The 26,692-nt window shown below is 42.2% G+C and overlaps 3 protein-coding genes across 3 annotated transcripts; 1 reads left to right on the plus strand and 2 right to left on the minus strand.

Annotated features, from left to right (window-relative positions):
• Positions 1–635: 635 nt before the first annotated feature.
• exosc7 (exosome component 7) lies at positions 636–3,134 on the minus strand. Its single transcript, XM_037093230.1, has 8 exons — positions 3,078–3,134; positions 2,805–2,906; positions 2,508–2,602; positions 1,682–1,847; positions 1,527–1,597; positions 1,320–1,443; positions 1,076–1,231; positions 636–805 (listed from the first exon to the last, which is right to left on the minus strand). The coding sequence occupies exons 1-8, from the start codon at positions 3,132–3,134 to the stop codon at positions 701–703; spliced, it is 876 nt and encodes a 291-aa protein (XP_036949125.1). The 3' UTR covers positions 636–700.
• Positions 3,135–5,082: 1,948 nt separating this feature from the next.
• Positions 5,083–18,923, plus strand: zdhhc3b (zinc finger DHHC-type palmitoyltransferase 3b). Its single transcript, XM_037092864.1, has 7 exons — positions 5,083–5,613; positions 10,579–10,910; positions 12,016–12,140; positions 12,992–13,088; positions 13,590–13,671; positions 13,875–14,005; positions 16,259–18,923. Exons 2-7 carry the CDS (start codon positions 10,608–10,610, stop codon positions 16,415–16,417), a joined length of 897 nt encoding a protein of 298 aa, XP_036948759.1. The 5' UTR covers positions 5,083–5,613; positions 10,579–10,607; the 3' UTR covers positions 16,418–18,923.
• LOC119016712 (transmembrane protein 42) lies at positions 18,763–26,493 on the minus strand. Its single transcript, XM_037092865.1, has 4 exons — positions 26,113–26,493; positions 24,590–24,736; positions 19,720–24,307; positions 18,763–19,620 (listed from the first exon to the last, which is right to left on the minus strand). The coding sequence occupies exons 1-3, from the start codon at positions 26,287–26,289 to the stop codon at positions 24,164–24,166; spliced, it is 468 nt and encodes a 155-aa protein (XP_036948760.1). The 5' UTR covers positions 26,290–26,493; the 3' UTR covers positions 18,763–19,620; positions 19,720–24,163.
• Positions 26,494–26,692: the final 199 nt, after the last annotated feature.

Here is a 26,692-nt window from a genome sequence, read left to right on the forward strand (position 1 = left end):
ACCTGCATGCTCTCAGCCTACACACAGCACAACAGCCTGAGGGTGGAAATGATCCAGAGTCACATCTGGACTTTCTGTAAGACTTCCATTTTACACAAACCACGACTGACACGTGGCACACACACAAAAGGATGCAGAGCGACGGGACTTTCCTGTGCAGCTCTGAACTCATGCTTGTCGAGTTTTGAACGGAAGCTCCAGGACACTTGATGAAAGGTAAAGTATAGAAAGGATCATTCATTCTGGACGTGGATATGAAACACAATCCATAGTAACTTTTGTAACTTAACTTCAAGAGTACAGGATCTTTACCACAGACTCTGATATTGTGGACAGACCGATAGCTTTTAATAATCACATTAATCAGTCTTAAAGGAAAAGGTCACCCAAAAATGAAAATTCAGGCACCATCTACTCAACCCCATACCGATGGAAAGGCGCATTATCATTCATTAATATTATTCTCACCCTTGATGTGTGGTTGAGCATGTGCACACACGTCAGATGGGTTTAGCGCTCAAATTTTAAGTGTAGCAGCAACAGTGAAGATTTCAGCTTCAAAAACATGCTTAAGGATTATCTAAATCAGTTCTTGCATATTTAAGAAGTAACACCAATAAACAACAGGACAAGAAGGCTGTACAAATTAAAGGTTTTATTAGAAAATTTTGTGTACATGTACATACAATCTGTTGACATCTTAACCAAGGAAGCCCACTTTCTGTCGCGTCTTTCCCAAACTCTCCTCCTGCTGCAGCAGCTTCATGAGCGGAGCATGAAGAGCCCTCCCGACCCGTTTACCTGCCTGGAGACAACAAGATACTTTAGTACTTTTCTACTAACTACCAGACTTTAGTTTAGTTTATGTTAGTCTGTTTTTTTTTTATCCATTCAAAAAGAATATTCTTTTGTGTCTGTGGCAATTAATAATGAGGCCCTGATTATTAGCTCCATGGCTGCTCCGTTTTTTGCCAGGGCAAATTATAAATAAAAGATAAAGTAACACCACATAATGCTAATGCTTCATCTGAGGTGAGAGGAGGCCAGATGGCCGGAGCAGGAGGCCTGGACTCACCTCTGTCATTTCGAAGATGCTCTCTGGATCCAGGCTGCCTCCGCCCACCTTCCTCGCGCAGGTGACGGTGCCCTTGTGCGTGACAGCGATGATGAGGCTGGCCACAGAGCAGGCCTTCTCCTGCAGAGTTGCGTCCACTACGTGCCGGTGTCCCACCTGCAGTACAACGTGCGGTGTCAGGGGAGCCAAGAGCTGTTTATATTTCACTGTTTGTGTTTCAATGAGCTTTAAAATGCAAGCTTACCTTGCACAACGTCACTATACAAGGCATGTTTTCTACGTTGAGTCTCATACAATCATACGGGTCGTCTGACAGCTCGATTTCCTTCCCTCCTTCCTCATCAGTTGATATGTGCACTCTAGGAATTCTGTTGTTGAGGTGATAGGAGACTGTAAGCTTGAGCTTCACTGAATAAGATTTTTTCTTGGTGCAAACAAACACGTCACTCACTTTGTGTTGAAGAGAGCTGCCTTTATAGCTACTGAGATGGCGTCGTACAGGTTTCCGTCACACTGCAGGAGCTGTGGGAACAGAATCAGCGTGATATTTTACCTTTGTGGGCACCGTGTTACAGAACACACACATTATCGAATGCTGCCACTCACCAACACGTCCACATAGAGGACCCAGCAGTGTTCTCCCGCACTGATGCAGAGGCTCTTCAGGTCCACACTGTGTTTGTTGTTAAACACTTTGTAGAGAGTGTTGCTCAGCTCCGTCCCAAGCTCCTCGCCTCCTCTGCCCTCAAACTCGGGGGTCGCATTGGCCGAACTAGTGACGGAAGGAGAAAACAAGCGAATCAACATGTGATCATTCTTACTATCCGCAATCACTGGGAAGTGTTGGAGATGCATCTCAGAGATGATACAACACTACCGCCTAGTGGCAAGGCATCCACCAAAACACTCACCATAAACATCATTGCAGTTGGTTCTCATAAAATCTTTGTCTGGGACACTTGAACATTTGAATTAATTCACAAAATGAAATCTTGGTACAATGATTGCATTGAAATTTGCTTTCAAATCTGAACGCTTACAAACATGTAGAAACCTGGATGTCCTATGTAATCATAACGCACCGCTACTTTTTGGATAAACTTTGACTGCCTGAAGTATTTATGCAGTTAAAAACATTTACATACAACTGATCATAAAAGGGAAGCTTTCAGATATTTGGTTCTGCACGGTCTCATGCAAATGTAAGGAGAGATAGATACACATGCACCGTACCCTGCTGTCCATAATGGTTTTGGACACTGCGCATGCCAGGTTGTTGTTATTGATAAAGCACGTTTAATTTAGTTTATCATTAAAAAAAAGCATACACATGGTTAGGTAGAGTGCATTTGTAACTGATTTGGTGATTAATCTATAAAAAATAACAAATATATAAGTCTAATTTTTTAAAGTCAATATGAATCATACTTACCAATCAACAAAGAACTCCAAGTAGCCTTCATCTGGCAACATGGGCCTTGGTTTCCCAATTTCAGTCTTAATCCCGACTAGAACCACTGTGTGCCCCTGAAACAGAGACAAAACAGATCATAACAAATATATATAATAAATAAGACAGTACACATCAGCTGGGCTCTGATATAACTACTGAGTAGGAGTGGTCAGGTTGACTGAGGGCGCACAAATTACAAGTTTCACAGCATCTTCTTTGATGAAGCCAACATGCAGGAGCTCTGCTTCAACATTAAGTTCAGTAATGTTTCATTACCAGTGTGACTTTGGCTGAGCCGTCTGTGTTGGACACCACATCAGTCTCTATTTCCATGTGTCTGTAGTCCTCACAGCCTCTCCCGTCCACCCGTAAGTCATCCTGACGACAAGAACCAACATATCAACAAACACTGCAGTCTCAGATGTAGCTCATGCTAACACAGCTAGCTTAATTTCTGCCGTTAGAGTGCACGAATAACTGTCATGGCGTTTATCCTAATTTCTTAACTTACAGTGGTAGAAGTCTGATGTAAAGCTGTTAAAAACTCACCCGTATACCGTGTAAGATGTACACTTTTTCAGCCTCACTAACTTGTACTGTTGCCATACTGTAGAAAACTGTATTCGCATGTGTGTGTGTCGCTTCTCTTCTACGTCATCAATCGACGACGCCGGAAAAAAAAAAAATCGACGGTTCACCTGCTTTGCTCACCCGGATGTCCCGGTAGTTATGAAAACATGATTCCTATAAAGATGGAAGACCCCGCCCAACCGGTGCTGCTGGTTTAGTAAAAACAGACTGTGAGCTTTAAAAAGTGGAGAAATTACACCAGGATACTGTTTTTTTTTTTTTTTTTTTAAGATGATTTATGAGCATGTACAGTATATTTTCGCATATCTAGCTTTATTTAGAAACTTTTCTGAAAGCCTGACATGTCAAAGGTGTTACTATTGTTTTTATCTTCACATATGTTACCTCTACTAAAATGAAAGTATTTGGTCGGATGTTAACAATAGACTCAGATTTGGCTCAGGATTAAAACTCCTCATATTTCCTCTGCAGTCAAAATAGAGACCAGGTTCAGAGAAAGTAAAAACAGTCAAATGGAAAATGGGTAAATAACCACATCTGTCAATAGCGTATCTATTGTTAACGTGCCAGGCTGACAGCGTGGCAATTAATTTATGATTTGTTTGACAATGAGTAACTTAATTTTAGGAACACACAAGGCTGGTTTACTAAGGGCAAAGGAAGTAACAGTCCAGGAGCTCCCAAAGCTACAGGCTGTGTGTAACAGATGGGTCAACTGTTACTGACATTTAATTAAAAATCTATTCATGTATAAAACTGGAGCATAATATCGATTTACATGCCGAAGGCGTTACAGTTGTACCTGCTTAAGGGCCTGCTGTGTCAAAATCTGCCCTGCTGTGTCAATGGTTTAGTGTGTAGGATTAAGTGACATGTAGCAGTGAGGTGGCAGCCTGCAACCAGCTGAACATCTGTCCTAGATACCGTGAAACAAGCAAGTCGAAACTCATGTCTAAAGTTATTATTTGTGAATTCAGCTGTCTCTCATTAGGAAAAACAAAACAACCGAATAAACAAAAGGCAATGATAGTGTTGTATGGAGGCCACAAAGTGTTTAAATCATTACTCATAACAGCGATGTCAGCGATGGATGGTTTCATTTCCCTTTGTGAGTTATTTTTCAAGCTGGATGCAGGGTGACAACAACGGGGTGTGTCACCACGATAAGTTCAAAACGGATCATTAGCCTGCAGCAAATCCAAACACTGATTTAGTCTAATTTTTGGGACAGTCGGGACAGAATTTGGGACTCCGGACATCAACTCGTAATTCGGGATTGTCCCAATTTTTCACCCTTCTCTTTTGTAATGGTGCTCTGTGGAGAAAACTGGGATGAGAAATTGCTGGTATAACGTGAATGGCTCCTGATCCAGGTCAGATAATACCATCATGACTGGCACTGCTCAAAAAAGTCCCATCCTATGGTAGTGAAAACACAGCAATTCTTAGTTTCAGGTAATTGAAATGAAAACATCCACCCGTCATCTACAACCGTTTATCCTTTGCAGGGTGGTAGCTGACGATGGGCGAGCAGTGGCGAGGGTGCAACCCTTGTTGCATCATCACAGGACTGATGGATGTAGGGACAAACAACCATAGAGTGACCAATTACATGGCATGACACATACATCTCTTTGGACTGTGGGAGTAAGTACCTGGAGAAAACCTGTGTAGCTGCCATTTGATCCCCCTGAACTACACACTAGACTTTCAAAACAGTATAGTATTACAATTGTACGAGTATTTGATTCATTAACTTATATCTAAACAAGTTTGCCACATAGACAACATATCACTCAATCTATTATAGAAAAGCTGTGGAGCATAAGAAACGAGGGGGGCCCAGTGACATTTGTTTTCGGCCAGTGGCCTCCCAACAGCCTCCCCCGGCTGTGGTGGTCATGGAAACATAAATCACATTGTAGTGTTTCCAGAAAGATATCAGAATTATGGACACATTGGAAAGACAAATGAAACGAGCTATCCCCCCCTCCAAAAAAAATGTAGGCGGTGTGTGTCTTCACATCCGTGTGTGATTGATCCATCTCTCATTAAGGGCGGTGCACCGTCAGGAGGACGAGCTGCCTGATAGACTCAGCTCAGGGCAGCAACGCCCAATGAGAGCAGGAGAGAGTGTCGGACTTCCTGGTTTGATCTCGGCTGTGTTGTGTTGTCCTACTGCCCAATAAAGCAGTTTTTTTATAGAATAGCAAGACACCTGCCTGTTTTAAGACTCGGTTCAGGTGTGTGTTAGCTTACGAGGAGGCCAATTAGCCCCTCGTCGAAACCGAGGCGACGGCGGTGAAAACGGGAGCGGAGCTGCAGAGAGGAGCTGCCCGCAGATCGGTGAGGTTAGCTGGGATTGCGCTAACGGAGGGAGCGGCGGAGGGGACGCTCTCATCCTGGAAGGGGTTTGACTTAAAAAAAAAAAAAAAGGCAGGAAACTGAGAAAGGACCTCAAGAAACTCCAGTCCACAAGCCAGGAGACTGCGAGGTAAGTCTTTGATAAACCCGCTTCAGTGTGAACTCTTGAAATAGTTGAATGTGACGTTCAGGGACTGTTACATCAACTACATCCAGATATCCTGCTCTAGCTGCCAGAGTTACTTCCTGCTCGGTTGCTTTCTGGAAGTCCCTTTATTTTTAGCCCTAACATGCCATAATAGCTGTATCATAAGGTCATTGTAATTTCCCTTTTTTGGTGAAGTCATCTTCAGGGGGGTCAGAAGTCATTTAGCCAGAAAACAACCCCCCCAGGATCAGGATCAGACTCAGGGGCACTTCAGACATGTTTAAGGTCACTAACACATTTCAATCAATGCTGGGAAATAGTGTGTCACTACCCATGCATTCATTAAAGTACTACTTCACAGGTGAAGTTATTGGAAAGGCAAGAATCAAGAGAGATAAATGAATTCTGGTCTTGAAATGCCTTATGTGGGTCAGAAAAGAAAGTCTGGACAATACCTCATTAATATATCATATCCTGAAATATCATCTGAGACTTTGATATGATCATATGTTCATACAGGTGTTGTCTTTTTCTTATTTTAAAGGCTGCATTACAGTAAAGTGATGTCATTTTTTCACAACTCGTCCAGTCCTACTTGTTGTCTTTACTTTCACAATCACACGGGTGGAAACACAGAGTAAATCACAATATGATTCATGATATGTTGCTCATGATAATTAAAGTATTATGGTACAGTGATTCAGCAACGATCAATATTTTGGAAGATTATAATATGACAGTGTATCACAATATCTGTCTGTGCATCATTTATGTATTTATTCATTGGAGTCGGTTTCATAGATACTGGACATGAACTGAGAATAAATAATTGCTGGAGTTAAAAAAAAAAAAGAGTCTCAGCCGACTGCAACTTGTCCAAGTCCAAGTTTGCCATCATTTACATGTAAAATAGCCATAAACTAGCATATGGCTGAACACTTTTCTACGTCTATGTCTCACTAAATTATTTTCAATGTCATGTGTGAGTTACAGATAGTATGCACTACAAGGAGTTATGATGTAGTGACTCAGTTTAGTCAAACCTTGAGGGGAATCTGCTCAGACCACCTGCATGTTTTTTTTTTATTATTTTTTTATTTTTTTATAAAACTCTAAAGTTTGGGCAGTAATCGTATCGCAAGAGGAAGTTATATGAGCTCTGAGTTTCAGAGTTGTTAGGGCTGCTTGTTGTTGGGGCTAGGTGAGTACGGGTGTGGATGGGTGTTAAGCTGTTATGGGGAGGGATCACAGGACAGCACTGTAGGTGGGTGATAGATATTGTCGCAAACCTCCTGCTCTGTTCAAACGACTGAATATTACTGTTCCCACCTTACCAGCAGCACTCACAGTTCGTTAAATTCAGGCTCTTGAGCTACTGGTCGGGTTTAGGAAAACATGGTGGTTTTGGTTAAAATCACCACTAATGTACATTCAGTTACAAACTTACAATCATTACGTACATAACATTTTTAGCTGTAGTTTTCTGGGTGAAAGTCCTGTGCTTGATTATCCTCCCTATCCTCCCCTTTATTCCCCTCTGCTTCACCTGAATTCCTCCTTTGCCGCCATGATAATTGCTATGAGCACGAGAGGTCGATGCTTTACACAAACATCACTATGCTTTCACAGGCTTTCACTGTTTTGATGATGATTGTTAAAGCTTATTAAATGTGAATGTATATCTACACCTCATCAGTTAGGTGCTGCCATGCATTCTAGCAGCTGGGTTAAATCTTTAATTGAATTTCTGAGTCATTACTACTGCATAAATCTGGCACTTTCACACACTACATCTAATATTACAGCACTGCAGAGGCATCATGGTTGTGGCATTTCACACTGGAAAAGAATAACACAGTGACATTTAACTGCTCTGGAGCTGCAGTAACGTGAATTGCCTCTGTTACAGTCAAGTCACTGTCAGTTAGTTGTTTTCACGCTAACAGCAGCCATTCACTGAGAGAAATCTATAGGCTCATTCTTGAGTCTACAAGAAAAGAAACCGTTGACTTGCTCTGTAGTTGTTAATCAACTCTGGTTTTGCAGTAAGTCTCACGCCAAGTCTTTTGAGCGCTTTACTATAGGAAGTCCTGTCTCTATCTCCACAGATTCAGGGCCATTGACGCATTGTTGGTTTGATAATAGAGTGAAACAATTATGTTGTCAAGCGTCCTGTATGCCCCCCTCACTGGAACAAGTTTCTCTTGAACTGGGCTGCTGCCACCGGCTGAATCAGATCAATACTGGTAAAGAGTCACATGAAGTACCAGCTGTTAGCTCAGACTGATGAAACAAAAACCCGTTCAGCAAGTTTTTGTTATTTTTGCAAAATCTTGATATGAAATTACTATCAACTGAGAAGCAGAAAGCCTTCATATGATTCTTTTGCTGACATTTTGTTTGGTCTGAGGATACAGCTGAAACGAACGGTCAGATAATCGATTATCAAAACAAAACAAAAACATGCTGGTTTTAGCTTCTGAGATGTTTAGTTTGCTGCTTTTTTGTCATATATTATCTATTATTGTTAATATCAGTTACAATGACCCTCAAAGGAATGAAAACAGAAGGGCTTTTATTGTCAAATAAAGTCTTTATTATAATCTGACAAAACATTGTGCCCTGACATAGATGAAACTTGATTTATAAAACAAACCAAAACCCTAATATGGTTGAATACCATACCTTAGTAAAGAAAATGGGTACAGTATGATAACTGTTAATTGTTATTTTTTTTTGTAATTTTAAAGTCTACATTGTACATTTAAACATTGAAATGGAAATTAAAACATTAGAGAGCACTGTAAAATTTTTTAAAAAGATTGATATTTTATGAGGAGAGAAGACAACCTGAATTTAAAGCTGGTCAAAGTCAGGGAACAGTAACTAACTAAAAGCAGCTTATCCTGGTTTGGTTTGAGCACGCTGCTGATAGATTACCTGAGAGACAGAATGTCAACATAATGTTTCCTGGTCCTAAAACATTCAAAAATGTAAAGACCAACACAGTTGTGTATAAAGAAGCATTAAATGGAAACACTATAGTACCTCAGAGTTGTACTGACGTGTACAGTGTGTGTGCAGATATCTTTACATTCACTGCGCGCTGCTGCTGGAGCCAAGACAGATGGTACAATAATCCCTCGCCTTCTAGTGAAAGTGATAGCAGCAGACACAGCAGACCTCCAACACGACCTCCCACAGCGCCTGACTCCTGCCGTGTGATGACAAGTGTGGTGAAGAGGGTTAAGAGACTACGCGGCGGGGTTTGGAGTCGGCCGTACTGGATCTGGAAAAGGTCATTCCAACCAGGAAGTGCATTAATAATCAAGACATTGCCCGCCTCTCTGTTTTCAGAGCTGAAGTTGAAAAGTTGCAATCAGCTGCACTGATGAATACATTATTTTCTTTTGAGAACTAATCCCAGTTGAAAGTTACAGCTAATATCTTAAAGCTGTTTGGCTTTACTCTCAGACGTGGAGTGCTTGGAGTATTTCAAGCAATATGCCACAAACCTCAGTTCATTTTAAGACCCTTTTTGTGTGTTGCTCATTGTGTAATTATTGGCAGGATTTATGTTTTTATCAGTGCTGTTGTTTCCATATTTGTTTTTCCTATCGTAAAGTACATTCTTCCATATCGCACTAAACATTATCTGGTGACACATTCCACACAGAGCGGGTCTACACCATACCGGCGTTCCATTTACAGAAACCCAACGCAGACAGGTGGTTGATCTTTCAGTGTAGTGTGAGTGTGAGACCAGGTGGAGTTGGTTCTGTGTGGAGAAAGAGTCTCGCAAGAGCGATCTGGATTCTTTGCTGTAATGGACCGTGAGATGTTTTACTTCAATCCAGAGATGACGTAGATTAAATTCATCCCAAAACGTGCTGTAGGAACACCTTATCATTTTCTTTCTGATTAAATTCTTCGTCTCTGGTGGGGGGGAAGCTATCTGTTTAACTGCCTGGATTGTTGGCCGAGCCCTAATTAACACGGACATAAAAGTGAGATTAGACTATCGCTCAGTTTGGCCTAATGGATAGATTAAATCCTCAGGGACGACCCAGCAGGTTGATTTCACTCAGCGAGGAGTTCCAGCCTTCCTCAGAGTCTGTTTTTGTTTTCCTTGATCCCCTTTGAAGTCGCATCATCTTTGTCCTCACACACTCAGACCCGCTTCATGAGTCTCCTCTCAGAGCCGGACACACACGACGCAGCTCAGTGTCAATGTGTAAACAGTTATTTGAAGCATTGTTTTCACTTAATGGTTTTGTAAATCCAACACTAGCCTCTTCCTTGTGCTGCGGGATGAGTCTGGCTGGCCTTTTGGGATTGGACCAGCCAGTGTTTGTTCCTCCTGAGTATTGTCCTGACGCTCGTTTGCTGATTTACTGCGTTGGTATTAGTATCCCTCTTAATATTCCTCGAGGATGCAGAGCACTTATTAGATGCTTGACACCAGCTCTTAATTGTTGTGGGAGGGAAAGCACTCAGGACAGGAAATGAATATCCAGCTGAAACGATTAGATGATTGACACGCAGTTATTTCGTCAATCCACCGATCATTTAATTTGTTTTTCAATCAAGCGTTTTCTTGTTAGAGTTTCCTGAGGATTAACAGTTTTATTTTGACTTGCATGATATGTTTGGGGGATTTTAGGTTGTTTGTTGGAAAATAAGTTGTTTGAATCTGTTACGGAGGGCATTTTTCACTATTTTCTGTTGTTTCATTGACAAAGCAATCAAGAAAATAATCTTCGAAATTACTGATGCTGAGAATAAAAATAATAAATCCTTGCAGCCGTTCAGCAGTATCTTCCCTCATCAACATGCACTCACTCCAAATCCCTCAGCTAATTCTCTAATTCTCTTATTCTTTCATTTTCTTCCCATCTCTCCGCTCCCCCTCTTCCTCTCCATCTGCCTCTCCCTCCCTCCTCGCAGTATGTGGTTGGAGACACGGGTGTTGTAGGATGAAGAGCCCGGGGCACCGCACCAGGGACATCGAGCGGCAAGCTGGCTACCTGAAGCCCGAGCACTGCGCCCCTCCCCCGCCCCGCTCCGGCTCCGGCACCATGTGGTTCATCCGCGACGGCTGTGGCATTGTGTGCGGCGTCATCACCTGGTTTCTGGTCTTCTACGCCGAGTTCGTGGTGGTGTTCGTCATGCTGCTGCCTGCCAAGAACGTGTTCTACAGCCTCTTCAACGGCGTGATCTTCAACGGCCTCGCTTTCCTCGCCCTCGCCTCTCACGCCAAGGCGATGTGCACAGACCCGGTCAGTGTTTTGTAATGGCCAACAGTGTTTGACAAATGATATACTTGCTTTCATTTCAGTGCACAGCATCGCATAAGGTTACAAATCATATCCAAGTAAAATGATGGGCGCACAAAGTCAGAGGGCATAAGGTTTCATCATCATTGATAACTACTGAAAAGCAAAAGAAAGATTTGTTTCTTGAGTCTTGATTCCACTGTGGTTTGTACGTTCCAGCTTTGTGTTGCTTCTTTTAAAAGACTTTCACAAAGAACACACCTGTGCATCCTCACTCGCAGCTCCTCCGGCAAGCCTCCGCTCTCCTCGAGATGCATTGTAGGAATGGAGACGACCTTCAAGGTCATCCATTAGATCGATTTCCAGTCCACGGGCAGGAGGATGGAGCGGAAAGGAGACGAGGAGTGATGAGGCCCACACGTCCTGGAAATGACAGTTTACATCACTCGGTTATAATAATTTCATGCTCCTATTGCGCAGTGCGGGCACCTGATTTGAAATGTCGACACCACAGAATCGGTATTAATATGTAGCACTCGTACCCCTCTAGACTGACCTCAGATGTTCCCAAGGTTCCCCCAACACACATACACAAGACACATGCAGCTAGTCAAACCCAAAACAAGAACTCTGCGTCTGTCTGTGCATCACTCTGACAGCCTCCTGCTTCTTTTCACAACAGCCGAATTTGGTCATTACTGATTCAAGATTTTGCAGCACCTGATGCGCCTCATGCTGCTTCTGATGTGCGTCTGGTGATTGAAAACAATAGGTGGGCTGTCAGACGCTTTCAGTGCATTTGGCCCTTTACAACAGAGACATGAGAAAAGCCCTGAGTAGAAAACTGGGTACTGTATGGGAAAAAAACAGAGATATGTAGACTGTAATACATCTTTGATATTCAGATGTCATGTTTGTTTCTTTGTCATAGTTATATTCTATTCTAGTTTAGTCTAACATGTTGAGATAACTGATGAAGCCAAATTCTACGTTTTGATACATTTCTTCACTGTGAGCAGGAATTTCCATCCTTAAGGAGCTTCTACAGCTAAATGAATGTCTGAATTTCTTGTCAATGAATCTTTTTTTTCCCTCCCTTCTCTGTCAGGGAGCTGTGCCTAAAGGGAACGCTACCAAAGAATTCATCGAGAGCCTGCAGCTCAAACCCGGACAAGTGGTTTACAAGTGTCCCAAGTGCTGCAGCATCAAGCCTGACAGGGCTCACCACTGCAGGTACAGCTTCCTGTGTCAGTGTGTACATTTCAGAAAATATTGAGAGTTCCCCCCTGCGAACGCTGCAACTTTAAAGATGGTGCGTAGAGAGTTCTGCTGAAGTCTGCACCTTACAGTCCTCATGCTGCTCTCTCTCTCTCTCTCGCTGGGGACTCCTGCATCCACCTGTGCCTGTTTTTTTTTTTCTTTTCTTTATTTAGAGTAGCTGTGTAACATTTCCCTGCAGACTGTGCAGCTTGATAATAAGGAGTTCCCTCTGCGCCGGCTCAGTGGTTTCCCTGGGATTTCAAGGCGTGAAAAGCACAAAAACACGGCAGAGTAATTGAATTGTAAAGCCAGTGAGTCATTCTGTCTCAGAAGCAACAATGGGTGTCAGTTTGAATGAAATGGATTTTCTCCTCCCCGCAGACTATGATGAGTCATCCTTGTGGGTGTTTCAAATGATGGACTGCGATGATACTCTCGATTGTAAGAGTGATGTATTGCACACAGGACGGCAGCTTTTTAAATAATATCACAGCGTTGGAAAACAAAAGCGTGCAGGTTGAGTTCTGCTGTGTCAGGTGATAGATGGGGCGTCATCAGACCTGACTTGAGTCGTCAACCACCTGCAATTCTGCGAGATAAATAATCCGTCACGCACACAAAGAGTCTAGACGACATGAAAGAGAGCAGTCTGCTCTGGTCCCTGACATCCATCAGAAGCCATTTTTACACATCAAATTAATGTTTTAAAGTTTTATTCATGTTGAGTTTAGTCTTATTTCAACGACTTACCTGTGCTTGAAGTAGCTATCTTTGGAAACCTCTGCTGTACCCTTCATCTGTATTATGTATCTGTGTGTCCACAGTGTGTGTAAACGCTGCATCAAAAAGATGGACCACCACTGTCCCTGGGTGAACAACTGCGTCGGAGAGAACAACCAGAAATACTTTGTTCTCTTCACGGTGAGTCTTGAAACACAATGTAATCATTTACGTTGTGGCTCTTTTTACTTGTTCGTTCTGGTTTGAAATAAGCGAGTGCAAGAGAACACAGTGAAGAGTGCTCGAGCTGAATATCAAAAAGAAAGTTAAATAGATTTGTAGGTTCAGAGGAAATAAACTAAATACTTTTGCCAGAATTTGATTCATCACACAGAATGATTTTTAGCCCAGAATAAACCCTATAACGCCTGTAAAACTGGTGAAGCATAACAGAAAATGAATCTCAGCATTCATATCAACATACTCTCTCTCACAGTTCTGAGCCTCACACTCTACTTTAGCACGTATGCCGCCCTGATTTGTATATAGTCAGCATGAATTACAGTCGGATGTCCAGAGGTTGAAATTTCATCAAAACAAATAGAGGCCTCATTTGTTTTTCAAATGTTGTCGTGATTGTTTAAGATTCCTGTCCAAACACTAAATCAGTGCTTTGTTTGACTCTTTTTTTCCCTCCCCCAGATGTATATTGCACTAATATCCTTCCACGCGCTAATCATGGTGGCATTCCATTTTGTTTTCTGCTTTGAACAAGACTGGACAAGTAAGTCTGTACTTAACTGTTTTATTACCATCCATATATAAGTGTAGCTGATTATTCCCTTCAGAAGAGACTAGTTTGGGGAGATATGACACCCTTGTATCTAAGAATTTCCCGTCATATTTGCTTATTTCCAGGTCGAGCTGACTAGTTGTTGTTCATTTACATGACAAATGTCTCTCTCTGTGCTCTCCATCCTTCTCCAGAGTGCAGTAACTTCTCTCCCCCATCAACGGTCATCCTCCTCATCCTCCTCTCCTTTGAGGGCCTCCTCTTTCTGATCTTCACTGCAGTCATGTTCGGGACCCAGGTCCACTCCATCTGTACCGATGAGACGGTGAGTCAAAGTGGCCATCATGTCACACATGAAATCCTCCACTGAACAACTCCGAAAAATGAAATTTCAGTTGCAATTTTGTCGGTTCAAGTCAGCCTGGGACAGAGTGAGGTAGTTAGATTGGTTAAATTGTCTTTCTGCTGGAGAATCATCCCCCATCGGATCTGACCAGCTCTGTGGAAAATGAGCTACTGGCTCTGACCTTCCCTGCAGGTCTGCTGCAATGTTCACTCAAACTTAGAAAGGACGTGTCCTCACTGAGACAGCAGTCAGACTCTTTTGCATTTGTATCAGTTGTATTTATTCATTTTCTGTACAGAGTGAGTCAGCAGTAATTGTTGCATTAAAAGCATTTTGCAAAGTTTTTAATATTTTATCTCAATGAGGATTGTGGACAGAGATTTGCAGACTGAGCTCTTGCATCAGTTCCAAGCTTATTTATGGTTAGGGAACATTTTTGCAATTTCATATAACATAATTACCAAACAAACATTTGTCCCGAGCTTATTACAGTCACTCTGAAAGATGGATTCCAAAGGCTAAGATAATATTAGATATATTCTTCCTGTGTGAGTTGTTGCTCTTATCATCATTTTAAAAGTGACAGAAAGGTTATTAGGTATCATGGAATATGTTCTGACCTTAAATTGTTTACACTAAAACAAAAAACTAGCTGCTCTCTAGAAAACAAATTCTGGGGTGTTGTGATGACTAAAGGCTTTAAAATTAGAACCACTGTTGTGTTTTTTTCATGTGAAGCAGTAGGAAACGTTGGGTTTGCATTTGCATTTGAAGAACATGAACAATAAACAGTGAGGCTGATGTCAGAGAGATAAAACCACAAAAAAGGAACACTTGCTTTGTTTCCTGTGAAGCTTTTGTGCTTGTGAAGGCACTATGTATCTAATGCTAACACTGTTTACCAATCCAATACCAGCGTGTCTGAAAATTAATATATATACAGCTGTTTCATGCAGGCAAAACTACTTTAAGTTTATATTTACTCTTCGACGTGGCGTATTTCGCCCTGTCACCCACCGGATACGCATAGGAAGTGTGCCAACATGTGGTTGAAATTGCTCAGGTTGTCTGCTGTTTACATAAATTGTGCAGTAAAAACTCTGTTAAACTGTTTAAGTGCATACAGTCGGGCAGAATGCTGCTCAGATGTAGAGTTTCTTAAAATCCTTGACTGGATGTGACTTGAGTTCAAGGTCGCCTTTAAACAGATTCATCCTGGTGGCTTTCTGCAGGTTCGGGTGAGGCAAATAATATTCACCAAAACTAAAGTTTCCAGAGTTCAACAAAAATGCTGGTAAGAAAAGTTTGTCACAAAATTTGGTGCCTCTAAATCTATTTAAAGATCTCTGGTGTGCTATCAGTCCTCTTCAGTTCAGTTTTTTCCCCACAAGTAAACCCTCTCCTTAAACAAGTCAATAAAGGATCTCTGAAAAAAGCAAATAAACTCAGCATCACTAACGCTGTCTGGTGCGGAGACTCGTGTACTCACTGATGCTCGAGCCAGCGTCTAGGTTGTATCGAAGGCATTTCTGATGCTGGTATTGTTATTGGTACAACCACAGTTATTATTGCTAAACGTATGAAAATCACAAGGTGTAAGTCTTCACAGCAAGGACCAGAAATTTCTCCCCATAAGTTGTCTGTCATTCTACACTGTTGACTATCTAACAAAACCATGAAATGCCTAAAGAAAGTCAGTCAGAACAAATAAAATGAGGAAGGATCAATGATAGATAGGCGCATGTTTATATAGCAGTGCTCACTTTCTAGAATAAGTGCTGTATTCACACTGTCTGTTGTTGGCTAAATGAGAGCACAGATGTGAGTAGGAGCAGGTAATTGACTTATCGCCTCCAGGCAGGTTGAGATGATAGCATTTTCTCATAATGTATCCGCTCAAACCACCCACGACGATGACTCACCGCGCTATAATATTCACTACAAAGATCATTTTTTTCAGTCAATTTCAGTCTAATGTGGCCTCCAGTTCTTCATCTGTGTGTGTTTGATGTTCATAGACATCAGGAAAGAGCTGAGAGTGAGTCACCTCACCCCGAGAAAGACCTCTGAGAGACAAAACGAATGCAAGACATGCTTAATTTTTAATCCCTCGCTGTGTTTTTTTTCTGCCGGCACATTAAAGTTTAAATACACGCCTTGACTGTATGTTGAGTGTCAGCTTTGACTGCAGACTCACATCTTTCTCCTGTTTCGTCTGTCTCGTCCCTGCAGGGCATCGAACAGCTGAAGAAGGAGGAGAGAAAATGGGCCAAAAAGTCAAAATGGATGAACATGAAGGTGGTGTTTGGACACCCGTTCTCTGTGGCCTGGCTGAGCCCCTTTGCAGCACCCGACCACGGCAAGGCGGACGTGTACCAGTACATTGTGTGAGAGCCGGACGCTGTGCTGAGCTCTGCTGGACTCTGACGGATCAATCCTGGTCTGGACCTGAACGAGCATGAACTCCTCTTAACCACTTCTACGTTTTCTTTCATTCATGGATATTCTTTTGTTGATATTTCAGGGTGTTTGTTCTGCTCTAAGCTTGTCAAAATATGCTTTTTTTCTTTTTCAACAAGTCGCATTTTTGCTTTTTTGTGTTATTTCTCTCTGGGTGCTGACTGAAATAAATGAGGTGTAGCTGTAAAAAAAAAAAAGGAAAACAAAGCTGAACAAGAAAACAAATAAGTGGCGACAAGCACTTGATGAGAGCTGGCGAAAGCCACCACGAGACTGAATTCTGCCTTCTCCGGAAAAATGTGTCCTGCAGTACGTCTGATCATTTCCCGCTTTTTCAAGACTAAACAATGTGAATTTGTAGCTGGAGTCCAGAATGTCGTCGCTCGGAGCGGCGCGGTCCCAGTGCCGAGACAGACGTCGGGTTTTGTGTTCCTGTAAACATTGCTGTGATCCTGTCACTTCTTCATCGCTGTACTTGTGTCGTCGCAATAGTCTTCTGCTGAACGCTGTGGATGATTTTGCCTTGGTGAGTGGTGGCATCTGCTGTTTTTAAAGACATTACTATTATTTTTTGCCTTAATGTGACAGTCAGGTCGGGCAGGATCACGTCTCTTCATACTGTTTTTAAAATGAGTTCGTTGTATCGTTTGATGCCAGATCACTGTGAAGGACATTCAGAGGTTGTTGTGACAGAGAGCAGCAATAGTTCATAATCCTTAAGATATTTCAGTCCTGGTTGATTTGGCAACACCTGTGGTCGTCGTGGTAACAGCAAGTGCAATTTTGACATGACAGCCAGAAATGCAACAGAAGAGTAACTGTTAACATGTTAGCATGCACGTCTTCTGAAGCCAGAATATCCCAGATACGAGTGTGGCCATCTTGTCCTGGTGGTTTGGTGATGGAGCCGAGATTACAGGCCCTCCACCTGTGCAACCACGACTTAACCGCAAGCAGGGCTCATCTCTCCACAATGACGAAACACCCTTTAATTTGTAGCATCACATAACTGATTCAGTCAGACTAATCAGAAATGGAATATGTGAACATACATCAGCGTTTTTTGTATGGCACGTTTCCCATCTGCTGACACGCCGGAGGTGCAGCCAGCTACCGGGGGGCGATAGAGAGGTTTTGGCTTCACTTTGGGCGGGCTGTCATGTCGTCCATCTTTATTACAGTCATTGATGCAGCCAAACAAGCGGGAGTTTTATAATTGGCTATTTTTCATCATGCTTCTGTTGGCTACTGTTATGTGAATTTTAGGAGTTTGGCGTATTGAGACGGACAGTTAACTCTTCTGTTAAACCACTGTAACAATGAGATGACAGATTCTCAGTGTTTCAACTTAAGTGTTTTTTAAAAGCATGAATGGAAAACTGCACGGAAACAGGACGCTGGAACTGCCTCAATGAGGCTGATACCAGTGAGAAGGTTTTGAGAAAAAATGTTGTATCACAATTTTATCTTCATTCCTGACAACTTTGCCACTAACCATGAAAACCACTAGAGAGAAAAAAGCTGACTTCATTCAGGCTGAAGGACTACTGCTGGAAAGACACTGACCATAAACCGTATAAAAAAGGATTACGATTTGAATATCGCGCACAGCAGTCTTGTTTCTCGGCTTGTACAATACTGAAAGCGGCACTTCAGTATAATTCTTTCCATCATGTAGTTTTTTTCAGTGTCCTTCTTGTTGGTTTTCATTATCTGACAAATCTGTGTGGTGAATCTAGCTGATCTCTTTGCATGAAAAAAAAAAAACAAAAACAAAAAACATTTCCATCACGGTCACCAGCTCAGATGGACTGTCAGGGAATAAAGCAATACACGTTTGCTCTCTGAATGCACTGACCTTAAGTGTAATTCAGTCGCTCACAATTGATGGGATTAGGTGTAATTTGGGGGGAAAAGAAGCCTTAAAGAATAACAGTGGACAATGTGGCCGCCAGTGTGAAGAGAGGAGAAGAGATAGGAAACAGGCCACTTCAAAGCATTTAAGACTAAAAATGCCTTTGCCTTCGTCTGCGTTTGAAAGCCTTATCGCAATTTTAAAAAAACAAACAAAAAAACATGGGTGATGAAAGACACATTTGAACAAACGTGATGCCAAATTGAATTCTATACATGAAGAGAGCCGCTGAGGTAACTGTTAAAAGAGTAGAGCACGTTCAAGAAGGACATTTTCTTAGGCTTGGGAGTTTTTAAAAAAAATAAACATTACCAACATATTGGGATGCAACAGTTGCTTTCCAGTTTACACATACAGGACACCAGCTTTCTTCTTTTTATTTCTTGAATTGTTCAACATGTTCTTTGAGGTCAGGTATGAATATGTACTGTGGACCACAATGTTTATTATTTTATTTTTTTTCTTTTCGATTGTGGTGTTTGTTTTAAGGGGAATGAAATAAAACTCTACGTATGTGACACAGCTTTTGGTTAAATGTACCTTCTTTGCTTCACATTTGGACCCTCTCACTGTAACCAGCCAAAAAGTACCAGAGCAAACACGAAAAATTTAATTATATCCAGACGTTCTGCTGCTGTCTGGCAACACAATGCACCACCAGATTACCACAGCATCTTCTTTCCTCAACTCGTCCTCAGGAATCCGCCTGAGAAATGGTTTAAATTTCAGAATCAAACTCTGTGTCAGGAATCGAGAAGAACTTTACAGAAATAGCCAGTTTTCTCGCTTTAAAATGATGGTTTACATTTGTTATCTAGAAGCACAGATTAACTATCTTACCAAAAGAAGCTTTAAAGTATATAAATATATACATACTATAAAGCATATTCTGTACAACATAAATAATAACAATTATGGTTGTTCTTTGAGAAAAATTTGAAACATTCCTTTTCAGTTTAGGGATGAAAAGGGGATAAAGACATTTTAAAAAGATATTATTCAAAGATATAATCTCTCTCTTGCAGAAACAGACGCGTGAGGCATCTGAGAGGGCTTCAAACTAATTAATGCTTCGTATTCTATTTTTACAAAAGGTACTTAAAGGAAGGGAGCTGGACAAATGGAGCATGAAGCTCATTGTGCGAAGAAGATGCAGGATAGCTCAGGGCAAACGTCACGTCCAGCCTCATTAACTTCAGGGAGTGTTTACTGGACATAGCTGTGAATGCAAAGAGATGACACCAAGCTATATGAGAAATCCAGCTGAATATCAAGTGAAGAACAATTGTAACTGTAATTCACGTCCAATTCAAATCACCTGGACGTAGAGTAAAAGCATGAACATCTCCCCCACAGCTGACAATATCTGAGCGATGCAGACGAGAAGCTTGTTTTGTCAGATGAGAGGTTTATTCCATAATGTAGTGATTCTTCTCCTGGTGGAAATGACATTTTTACATTTTACGCACCCCTTTGAGTGTTTCCTATTAACAGAATATATTTACACTTTTACAAATGTTTGTTTCACGTAAGACACATTATGAAGGGTTTATATCAGAGCTCACAGAGTCGCTCCCGCTAATCACAAGCACTCTTGATTTGTGTTAAAAAGGTAAATGTGTTCAATTTCGCTTACGCAGCTGCAGCCTCGGATTAATGTGGCGACTGAGCTGCACGTACTTTAGGTTGAATTGCACCAACAAAATACCAAAATCAAGGCAAAAATCAGTCTCATTTGCCAATGTGAACAAAGAAAGATTGTTCTCTGAGAAGCTCTGGTATCAACATCACACCAAGAGACAGGTCAAAACTTTATTGATTCACAAGAGTTCCTGATAAATTTTGCATTTTTTTTTCTTTTGCACTGCAGCTCATTAACTCGTCAATGTCACACAGCTCGATCACATTTGTGTTTTTTTTTCTAATCTCTGTGTACAACCACACCTAACGTTTATGTGCACACGGATATAAATACATCACACTCAGGGCCATGCCGCTGTCACAGAGCTAAGATATGTGGCTACTGCAAAGCTCTGGCTGCTTATATTACAGTGAGAGTGGGTTCACAGGTAGATGGTTTACCTTCATGTCATGCGGTTAACTGGAGAAAAAAAAAGCCAGGCACCAAAACATCTTCAGATTCAAAAGCAAGGATTAAAGATACATGTTTAAAGGAATAGCCCAGGGTATGTGCTCATACACTTTACTGCTGACAGTTAGACAAGAAGTTTGATACAACTGTCAAATGTCTGTGTGTTGGATATGAAGATACAAAAAGCAGACTGTTAGCTTAGCAAACAGGGGGAAACAGGCAGCATATTAAATGCAGTTATTCGTAATCAATATTAAGTGTGTGACAAGTCATGATTTTATACTAGTTGTGGTTGTAGTTGCCACAACTGTTTCATGGCAGGTAATAAACACCAATAAATACAAAGCTAGACCCTTAAGCCAGTTAGCTTAGCTTAGCACTGCACCAGGAAATGGGGAAACAGCTAGCTTGGATAATTTTTATTTCAGCGTTTCGACATTTCAATAATGTTACACTAAACTTAACACTTCACCTTTTGTGTTAGCCTAATAGCAAGCTTTAGAGATGCTGGTTGGTGGAGTATGTCGCCTTGGAAAGAGCTATGCTAGCTGCTCCCCCGCGTTACCAGTCTTTATGCTAAGCTAATCAGCTAATGTAGTTAAATATTTATCAGACAGTTATCAGAGTGATTATATCTTACCTCACAGTGGGATGACTAAAACACGCAACAATTTCTTAAAGCGCTTTCACAACTTTTAGCTCCTGAACATTAAGAATATTCCAGCACTTAACCTTTAATAAAACCAACAATTGTTGTTTTTTTCTAATATCTTAGCTTTATGAGACTGTTTTTACTGACAGCTTTTACAAGAGCTAGCCTAGCTTTTTCCCAGTTTCTAGATAGAGCTAAGCTAGCTATTTGCCCCTGTTTCTAGCCTGTATGCTAACCTAAGCTAACCGGCTCCTGTTTCATATCTAACATACACACATGAGAGTGGTGTCAATCTTCTCAGATAAATCTCAGCAGAACAAAAGCTAATAAGCGTAACATCCCCAGATTTTTAGCTATTCTTTTAACTAATGCAAACATATCCAGGATCCCAAAACGTGGAGGCACAAAACTTTAACCTCCGATATCACTGCCTGTATGTGTGTGTGTGGCTGTGTGTGATCTAAACCGCTGAAAGATCCTGCGTGGTGAGGACATCCCTGCGATGAAACGTCGCTCAGCCGGCTTTTAATATAAGAGCTGTATAATCACATTGTCACTGCAGTCACATTAAACAGGGATGCATGTAAATTGCACAATACAAAACCTGCACAGCAGCAGTTGGAAGGACATCTGATATATTTGTGCATTGCTGCCGTGGGACATTACACACAAGTATTATAGCTACCATTATGCACTTATGATATGTATCCGAACAGCAAAGTGTGATCTTAAAATATTGTTCAATCTAGCAACCCTTTTAATATCACATCCAGGCAAATCCCTGTGAACTATAGTATATGCTTTCTTAGCTGATTTGTGTTGACAGAAAACGTCCCTCGAGTAGCACATATTGCCATTTCTCTGCTCAATTATTAACGCGCAAAGCTCCCTCGCTGTTACACACATCACAGTGTTATGACTTTTAAAGGAAGTATAATGTTATTGCACTCCCACTGACAGCTCCGGAGATGTCGTGGGGGCCAGGTGTCCATGAAATCCAGAGAGATGAGGGGGTGATGGACGGACATATTCGTGATGTGCAACACAATAATATGAGATTGCAAACGCAGGGCGCGTAAAGCTCAAATGGCAATAAAAATAAAAAAGGCCATGTGATGTCTCCTTTGCTGGAGAGACAGTTCAGCCAGTCTTCAGTCAGTTTTAATAAGAAATGAAGCAGCTCACAGGGACGCCGCTCTGACGCGGACTAGATCATCCAGGATGCTTTGGTGTGAGCTGTAAGTGGAACATGCGCACATCAATCGTGAAAATGGAAGACGAGCTGCCTCTGAAAACATGTCGTGCTCATATCGTAAGGTTAAGGTTCAAGCTGTCAGGAGAAAAAGGCAAATGAAAAAAGTCAAAAGAAAGAGAGAAAGACCCAGGCAGACAGCAAGTTCTCACCAGGGACAAGCCTTTCAGCGCTACATTAATGTTATTCCTCGTGATAATACAGGCGCACCTCGTTTTTTTTCCTAAGGGCTCCATTCACAACATCGCCTCGAGCATGCAGTAAATGCAACGTCAGTGTAGGATGTTTACAGTGAGTGTCGTTGTAACTTAAGGAAATATGAGAATTAAGAAAGCTTTGGTGATCCGAGGGCTGAAATATATGCGTAACGCGCAGGCTGATGCGTTGATGGTGACATCGTGCGCATAGCTAATGATGCTCGCTGTCCAAATGCTCGCGAACCCAAACGTTTGACCTCAGTTCAGTCTGTCAGTGTTCTACATATAGTGTATTGTATTTTCTCTCTTTTGTCCTTTAAAGGAATAATAATATTTTGAGAAATGCTCTAATGTCTTGACTTTTACAGAGAGTCAGGGCTCCAGACTCACTTTTAACATTGGTGACAGTGGTGCGTCTTCATTTAGCTGCACCAAATAAAACATTTATTTATTCATTTATTTATTTACCAAATTATGTAAATGATTGTAAACAGGAATAGGGTGCAGATAACAAGAATGCAACAATAAACTTCAGCAATAGAACTGTTTTTAGACCTTTTAAAAAAATCTGTCCTGCACACCAGAGTTTACTCAGGCTTAACAGATTTTTGGGCCCATGTGCAACCAATATGTTCGCAACCCGGAGCTCCTGAGGGTTAGATAGAAAAAGATTGAAACCACTCTCAAGTATGTCCATTAAATGTGAAGCTAAAGCGAAAAAAGATGCTTAGCTTAGCTTAGCTTAGCATGAAGACAGGAAACAGGGGAACCGCTAGCATGACTCCGTCTAAAGGTAAGGTTTTTTTGTTTCTTCTGCACAAATAAAACAAGTGTAAAGTTGCTTTACTGAGCTTGAGAAGTTCTGGTTTTGTTACCTTCAGACAGAGCCCGGCTCGCTGGTTCCCTCTTCCATTCATGATGCTAAGCTAAAAGGCCACGAGCATCAGTTTGATATTTACCAGACAGACATGAAAGTGGTATCAATCATCTCATTTCACTGTTTGCAGGAAAACCAATTATTGTATTTCCCAAAATGTCAAATTACTCCTTTGAATCTCTTCCCTTCCTTTCCTTCCCGTTGTGTTAGCTCATGCCTTGTTGTGCTGTCATTGACTAAAGCTAATATAATTTTTGCTTCATTCCAAGCCTGTGGACAAAGATGATTTTTTTTTTTTTTTAGAGCTTCTGGGAAACTGGGCACAGGCATCCATTAGATTGTCTCCTCTAGCCAGACTGTTGCTGTGCCATGATCAAACTGGCTGAAGGCCAACATCTCCTCTGATTTTAGAAAAAGCCTAAAGAAGGCTGCGGCTGAGCCAGCAGGATTTCTCAGCCTGCGTGGCGACGAAAGTTACTTAGCTGGGAAGTTCTTCCTGTTCTTTCACTGCAGTGCAGAGAGAGCAAAGTCTTCAATGAAAGTACTTTTTTTGTAGAGGAACAGAATCGACCAAATCCACTTAGAGAACTTCACTATTCTTTGGTGTTAAAATCAGAGGAGACGGAGAGTAAAGCACGCTACATCCAGTCAGCTGGAGCCAGACTGCACTGAGCTAGTGGAGACAATATGTATTATTCGTCCTTGGCGACTGCGTTCTGGTGTCCGTCCTGCGGTGAAACCCTCTGCAGCACTAACAAACCAGAGAGGGTCAGGGAGATCCCAACCCACCACAATGTTATCTGGGCTTCACCAAAGATCAGCTGCCCCAGGAAAGCCTGCAGGGAGGAAAAAAAAAATCAGGATCTCTTCTTGGTCAAAATAAAACAGCCAAAAGGGAAGCCTCCATGGGATGTGTCGAACGAGGACTCGAACTTGTGACAAGGACGAATCGCTGCGACAAGTTATTCCTGAATATAGTACAGCCTATTTTCTAAAATAAAGCAGCTTATGTAAGAATGAAAAGGATATAAGGTCACCCTGAAAATAATCTACACTCCACTACAGTCTGCAGGAGAAGACAGGAAAGGGAAGGGTGCATAAGGGAGGCCGTTACTTACCGAGGATATGAAGTTGGAGGCGGTGGTGGTCACAGTGGTTCGGGTGGAGGAAGATGAGTACCTGAGTGCTTTGGCGAGGAAGGTCCACATCACAGCGTTGCAGGTGAAGAGCAGCCCGCCGCACAACAGCCTCAGAGGGATGTGGAGCTGAGAAACACAAACGATCACATGACGCTTTATATTTTGAACCATTTGGAGCTCAGTGTCTTGCTCAAATATACATACTACAACCGGGGAGAACCCTCCGGTATGCGCTGTAACCTGAAACCAGTTCATCACTGCGGCCCGACTCAAAACTGCACTTAAATACAATAGAGGAGTAAAACGCAAAGAAGCAAACTGGCACACTGTCACATCAAGCTAAGTCCTTGAATATCCAGTAGTCGAAGTAGTATGCTGTTCAGTACTAAGGTAGAAATGCCACAGATTTAAAATACTTTACTTTACTTAAGTTCTAATTTTGCATTCAAAATGCTACATACTGCAAAAGTGCCACTTCCTCAACAGGAGCAATCTGGGGTTCAGATATCTTGCCCAAGGACACGACATGAGGGGAGCTGGGATTCGTCCTACAATTACACAGCAGCGTTTGTTTTTTTTGTTTTTTTTACGAGTTGGCAAAGAGACTCAAAGATCACCTTTTCCCATAAATGGGTCCTTTAAGGTAGTTTTGTCTACGCAATTTGTATCTGCATATATAGTATATACAGTACTAGTATGTCTGACAAAATGTAAGGATGTAAAAAAACAACCCCACAATATCTGAAGTATAAAGTGACATAAAATGAAAAAGCTCAAAGTACAACTACCTCAAAGTTGTACTTGAGTAAATGTACTTGGTCACAATCTTCCACAGCACACATCACATCTAACACAGTGATATGAACTACACCAGGACATCACGCGGTGACGGTGTCTGCTCCCTGACGGTGTGTCTGAGGTCTCCTGACGCATTCAAGGTGGCGAATATTAACATCATTTGTTTTGCATTTGCCCCACTCTGCACGTGCACCACATCATCTGTTTTGAAAGGCCACAGCTTGACGTCTCGGGAGGCTTTCAGGCTACAGACAGCTGCCTGCAGATGTGTATGACATCACTGCGTGACGTGTGCAGGAGAGCGTGAAGGTCACAGAAGAAACCTGACCCCGTTTTACATCAACGCCAACAGCACGCGGAGACAAGTTTGAACAAAACAACGCGATAACACACACACAGACACACGCACACAATCACACAGACACACACAATGCTGCAATGGCATTGTGCAGAGCACGCGGACACGGCACGAGAGCGCAGCTGCTGCTGCATATGGGCTCTCCCCGCGAGATGCTGCTGATGGTGCTGATGCTGAGGGAGTCGGGGAGGAGAGGCGGGCGGGGATAACCCCCCCAACTTCCTCCGCGAGGATAACAAATCACCCCGCTCGCAGGCAATGAACGCGCGTCAGCGCTGCATTATTCACGCGCGTCCTCCTCGCCGCGTTAATAATTCACGCAACTTTAACTGCGGCGATGCCTCACCCGGTCACAGGCGGTAGTTTCGTCCGCCTGTCTGAATTTCCGCTGCTCTCCCCACGTCCGGAGTCCGGTTTCACACACTCCCTTCAGGTAGTCGGCTCCGAGGGACAGCTTGGCCGACGACGACGCCACGGCCCCGAGGAAACCCGCCAGCAGTGCATAGAAAACTCCCGGGAACATGTTGACGGTGACAGCCGAGGCACATAATTCTCTACTCCATCTTTACCTCCCCGCTGATGTAGCTGGTGTAGCTGCTGCTGCTGCTGCCGCCCGCATGCTTGTCTGTGTGTGTATACGTGTGTGTGTGTCACTGTGCGGCACGTTTTCCCTGCACTTTCTACAGACAGCCGTCCGGTGGCAGTCACACAACACATGGTCAACCCGGAGCCGAGCTGTGGTTGGACCAAAAAAAAAAAAAAAAGGAAAAAAAAAAAAGAAAAACGCCCGTGGCATTCTGGGAAGTGTAGTTCCATCTCCTCATAACCTTAAACTGAATGATTGATGACTTTGAAGCTGCAGTAGGGAGCCTCCAAGTCACCATAAACGACATTTATAGTGCTTTAGACACATATTTTGATTAAAA

This window comes from Acanthopagrus latus, chromosome 3 (genome assembly GCF_904848185.1).
Source record: "Acanthopagrus latus isolate v.2019 chromosome 3, fAcaLat1.1, whole genome shotgun sequence".
Classification (NCBI taxonomy): Eukaryota; Metazoa; Chordata; class Actinopteri; order Spariformes; family Sparidae; genus Acanthopagrus; species Acanthopagrus latus.